The 5,745-nt window shown below is 38.0% G+C and overlaps 1 protein-coding gene across 1 annotated transcript in view; it reads left to right on the top strand.

Moving 5' to 3' along the window:
- acads (acyl-CoA dehydrogenase short chain) overlaps nt 1-5,046 on the top strand; it is a gene marked incomplete at its 3' end in the record, with an annotated part of 23,499 nt that extends 18,453 nt beyond the window's left edge. The window contains 4 exon segments of the mRNA XM_014020577.1: nt 1,201-1,338; nt 2,378-2,473; nt 2,546-2,602; nt 4,896-5,046. Of these exon segments, the coding sequence (XP_013876031.1) occupies nt 1,201-1,338; nt 2,378-2,473; nt 2,546-2,602; nt 4,896-5,046 (442 nt within the window).
- Nucleotides 5,047-5,745: the final 699 nt, after the last annotated feature.

Below are 5,745 nucleotides of genomic sequence, written 5' to 3' on the forward strand. Positions count from 1 at the left end.
ATTTTATGCCCTCTTCAGCATAACAAAAAATAAATTAACCTCTTAAACATCAGCTTTATATCTTTTCAGCAATTTAATTTTTATCATTTTATCAAATAAATTAACTGAATCAGCATTTTTATAATCGCTGTCCAAGTTATTCCACAATCTTTTTCCGTGTACATCTATCCTTCAAGTTTATTCAAATTTTAGGTTTTATAAACATTTCAAATCCTTTCAAATTATAACAACTTTCCCTCTTAACAAAACTAGATTGAATATTCAAAGGCAATACATTTTTATGAGCCCTATATATACCGGTAATCAACAAAATCTTATAATCAACCAACTCATAAAATTTTAATAACTAGTCATACATCACATATTTTAACTTCCCCCACAAGTCATTCCGACCAATAGCTTACCCAAACTACGCCCACACTCATGAAACTCCGATTTAGTGACTGCAGAGACCCCCTTCTCACTCTCACCAGCACTTGGTGACAAAAGAACCAGGAACTTGAGCTCAGTGGAGATCCAAAAAGGAGTTAAGTTGTGCAGGAACTACCAAGAAGCCACTAAACTGCCATTAATTGGAAAGTCCTCGTACCACAGTCTCCTGGTTGTGTCCTTTATGCTTCGAAAGTAGAATTTGTCGGCCGCTTTTGTCACTGTGCAGTGCTGGGGGCTGTCCAGATTCCTAGACTCCTGACTGTGGCCCACAAATGCGATTTGAGGGACAGGTCCGGTACATCCTTCTCTTGTTTAGCGTCATCACTGCTGATAGACAACAGGACTTACCCTGGGGTAGAAGCAGGAAAAAGCTGAAGACCAGACTGTCCAAATTCACATGTATTTGTTTCCGGTCTTTGCGGTCAACCAAGGACCCAACCTACCTAGACTGGGTAGGCCGGATTTTTGCATCCTCTCTGTCCACATGAAAACCAGTTTTACCTCTCCACAGACAGAGAGTGCGCTGACCAGGAGCTCTGACACCTTCACGCTCAGTGAAACCTGCAGCTGCCCACACAGACTTTGTCTGAGCCTGGATGTTTATCTGTAACCCCGTGAGGTTTAGAGAGAAGTCACAGTAAAGTCAAACTTGAGGTTGTGTGTTGTATCATTGAATCAATCGTTCCAACCTGGGAAAAGACCTGCTCAAACACAAACATCTCACCAAAGGGTTTTAAAAACATCTTTTGTTATCAATGTTTTGCTCAGCAAACCCTGGACAGCGGACGGATCGGCATTGCGTCGCAGGCTCTCGGCATCGCTCAGGCCTCTCTAGACTGTGCCGGCGACTACGCCCTCAAAAGGACAGCGTTTGGAGTGCCCATTGGCAAGCTGCAGGCCATACAGGTAACTTTCCCCTGCACATCTGGTTGGCTTTCAAAGTTCCCTGCAGTATTGTTGTTTGTAATCACTGTTTCATTTCAGGAAAGGTCAGGATTTCTGTTTCTTGTTTTAATGCCAGTTTTGCTTCACAAAGCTTTATTTTAAATGTACTTTTTTGCTTTTTGCTTTTCGAGCCAACTCAATTAAAAATTTCCAGCCATCTGAATTTAGAAAATACAATAAAGGCTAAAATTTAGCCAGTTTTACTGATATTAAGCTGTAGTAGCAGCTAGGGCTGTGTATTGGCAAGAATTTGGCGATACGATACGACAGAGGGGTCACGATACGATATATCCCGATATATTGCAATACTGAAAGCAAGGTGATATATTGCGATTTTTTTTTTATTTGGTCCAAAAATTCTATTAAATAAAAATCTCTTACTGGAAAAAAGAAAAGAAAAACCAAAATTCATTGTCTCAGAAAATTCTATTTTATAGAGATGCGCTAGCCTTCTGTAACATGAAGGCTGACTACAGTTGGGAAAAAAAGAGTGCAAGAGACACTTAATTTGGCTTAAAATACAGACATTCTGACAAATAAGTAACTGTTCGTAACCTTACCTCAGCAGAAGGCAGAGGGTGTCGGGCTTTTCCGCTCAGATTCAGCTATCGGAGCATGAAGCTAATGTTTACTCACAATGCTAATGCTCTCTTACTCTCTGGTGCTATAGAGGTAGAGGAGCCAAATGDCTGGCTCACTGCTGCCAACTAGTGGTCAGAGGCTGAACTACAGCCTAAAAATGAACGGCTGGCAGGAAAGTTGACATTTTAAACCTTAAAAAAATCGATACAGGGCTTTAGGATATCGATACAGTATTGGGAAATGAAATTTCACGATATTTCAGTGTATCGATATTTTCTTACACCCCTAGTAGTAGCTGATATTCCTCTGAACATTGCATCTCATAACATTGCCCAAGATTGAAGGTAATGTTCCCATCAAGGTTAAACCAAACCAGCTCTCTCACTTCTCATGATATGTTTTTTTTCCCATCATGCAGTTTAAGCTGGCAGACATGGCGGTTGCAGTAGAGAGTGCTCGCCTGCTCACCTGGAAGGCCGCTTTTCTTCGAGATTCACAGAAGCCCTTCACTAAGGTAACCGGTCTGGTCAGACTGAGGTTTCCCGCTGTGAGCCGAACGACAAATCTGTTGCTTTTGTGTCCGCAGGAAGCAGCCATGGCCAAACTGGCGGCGTCTGAAGCCGCCACTTTCTGCGCACATCAGGTAGGAAACCATGAACAGGAGAAAAGACGAGCAGAACAGTTGGTGTGAATGCCGTTAAACATTCACACTATTGTTTTTACGTTTCTTTGATTTATTTATTTCAAGTGTTTTCTGTACGTTTTTTTGGCATGTATATCCTTCCGCAATTTTTAAATAATTTCAGAAATTTAGGCATCAAAATGTTCAGTTCGTTCAGGACATTACAGGAATGACATTTGGTATTTATCTTTGAAAGTCTTTGAAATATTCCACTTAACTTTTTTTTCCCTCGTTGAAATACTTAGAAAACTTTAACATTTGTACAGCTGTTACATATTTTAGTTTGACGTATTTTTAGGTTTGGTTTTCTTACATTTCTTACCATTTTTGTAAATTTAACATTTGTTAAACAGCTCTTTTAAATGAAAGCTTTAGAATATTAGGTGTGATTTCCATATTTCCAAGTATGTTTTATTTTCTACTTTTGTTCTGAGTTTCTGATCTGTCAGCATTTCTCAGCATTTGTTGAACTTTTTTTTCTTTTCTCACTTTTTCAGTAATTCCAGCTTTTCTTTGCTACTTTCATGTCATTTCAGCATGTTTTTGTGCTCTGTTCATCCTCTTTTTGCTAATGTAAACTGTGTCTCATCATTTTAGCTATAATCCTCCTACATCCAGCATTGTTTTTATTATACGCATGTTTTGGTTTTGCTGCTTCCCACTCATTTTTTTTTCGAAATCCATTCATTTTGTTTGAAACAATTATATACACAACAAAGAACAAAAAAAAACATGCAATCAAAATGAAATCAAATAAAATGAAAGGCAGCAGAAGAATAAATCTTATATCTGCCCCTTTTTTTATACCCAAAATATGTTCAAAATAAAAGTAAATTACAACAAAAATCAAAACAACTGAAAACACACAAAAAACTAAAAACAAAGCTAATTTTAAAACACCAACTCAAACAACAATTAGCATTAATTCTCTTATAATTCTCCATATTTCTTCAGAATACTAGAATTTATCTTTCTCTTCAATATATATATATAAGGATCTGGCATTTTTAACCTCATCTTCCAGGCTGTTCCACAAACTTATTCCCTGGATTACAGTGGATCGCTCCTTCAGGCTCGTACGAAACCAGGGTTTCTCAAACATTTCAATTCCCTTAAGATAATAACAGCTCTCTCTTTAAACAAAATTTACTTGAATGTTGGAAGGTAACACACTTTTATAAGCTCTGTACATTAACAGAAAAATATTATAATCGACCAAATCATAGAAGGTTAATAATTTCAAATCAGAAAACAATATATTCGATGGATGGCTGTAATTTTTTCAAGTAATAATTCTTAGAGCTCTCTTCTGTAAAATAAAAATAGGATTTGGGATAGTTTTACAAGCTTTACTCCAGACTTCAATACAGTAAATTAAATGTGGAACAATTATAGTGTTATACAACATAAATAGTGTTTTATCATTGAACAGTTCTCTTACTTTGTAGAGGACTCCAATAGATTTGGCTATTTTTGTTCTTAAATTATTTATAGGATTTTTCCATGTCAGTTTTTCATCAATGATGACACCTAGAAACTTCACTTCACTGACATTATAGATCTCAACATCATCGACGTCATTCTAAGTAAATTGTAGGTCTTTAAATTCAACCTGCATTACAGTTCAACATTTAATATATTTCAGCTTGAATATACAGCGCTTTATCAAGCCCCGTCAGACCCCGAAGTGCTTTACACTTAGTCATTCACACATACATTTACTAGGGTTTGGCATAATCGTATCGTGTGCAATTAATCGTCAGAAGAACATTAATCGATTAATTTTTGGTACTTGACGATTAATGGGATTAATGCCACCAGGGGAGATTTCTCCAGTCAATCCGCTCGGTGCTCCTCTCAGCTTCAAATATGACGAACATTAAAAAAAGTTTCTGTTTTTTTTTTTTTTTTAAATTTTTAAACTGTGTTTATCAACACAGTTTAAAAATTTATGTATAGCCTGAAGTCTGTAATTTTGACACAATTTGGAACAGATTTTTATGAAGAGCAAATCTTTCCCACTAAATTGGTCATGTGACTATGACATAAGGGTGTCCAGGGACTCCAGGGGATTAATCGTCAAATAAATCGTTATCGGCTAAATACCTCAATTAATCGAGATTATTTTTTTTGCCAATATTGCACAACCCTAACATTTACACACATGTTAAGCTTCTTCAGCTTTCACTGCATTCTCACAGGAAATGCAATGATTGTGGTTTAAAATCTCTCTCCTGTTTGCACTTCCAACCAGGCCATCCAGATTCTGGGTGGGATGGGATATGTGACGGACATGCCGGCTGAGAGGCACTACCGCGACGCCCGCATCACGGAGATCTACGAGGGAACAAGCGAGATCCAGAGGCTGGTGATCGCCGGCCAGATACTGAAGGAGTATCAGCAATAAATGCACTTTTGTCTGCGACTTTTGCACCCGACGGACATTTAACCCCAGATGGAACAGAGAACATGTGAACCTACAGACTTTACCTCATCAACTGACTGCAGGTTTGACTGTTTTTAAAGGGGATGTCCCACCAGAGGGGACACCACGAGGATTTATCAGAGATTTGGGCGATTTTATTTTGGCATTACCTCCACTGTCTTGTGTCTCCATGGAGTTCAGGGACGAATGTAAAACACTGGAAGCGTCAGAACGGAACCATCTGATCAGCTACTGTTCAACGAGTCTTTGATCAAAACAAACCAATCAGCTCAGGTTTCAGAACTTCAGTTTAATATCTGCACTAAAATCACATGTGATGATCAAAATAAGCTTTATTCATGTACTTTATTAAAAAAAGTTGATATTTTACACATATTAAGATGTAAACTTCTGGCGGTTGTAGTCAGAAATTTAAATACGCTGATCATCAGATTAACATGGGCGTTTTGCTGATTCATTGTACAACAATCAAATGTAATGATTTTTAAAGGCACAGTGTGTAGGATTTGTTGTTTTCAGTGACATCTAGTGGTTGAGTGGTTGAATCATCCTCCCTGGTCCTCACCCCACCCCCACCCCCCCGCTTCCAAACACAAAGGAGTTGGTGTCTCTCAGGTGTCAAAAACCTTTGATAATTCCAACTGCAATGTCTACCAGC

The sequence above is a fragment of the Austrofundulus limnaeus genome, unplaced genomic scaffold, assembly GCF_001266775.1.
Source record: "Austrofundulus limnaeus strain Quisiro unplaced genomic scaffold, Austrofundulus_limnaeus-1.0 Scaffold258, whole genome shotgun sequence".
Classification (NCBI taxonomy): Eukaryota; Metazoa; Chordata; class Actinopteri; order Cyprinodontiformes; family Rivulidae; genus Austrofundulus; species Austrofundulus limnaeus.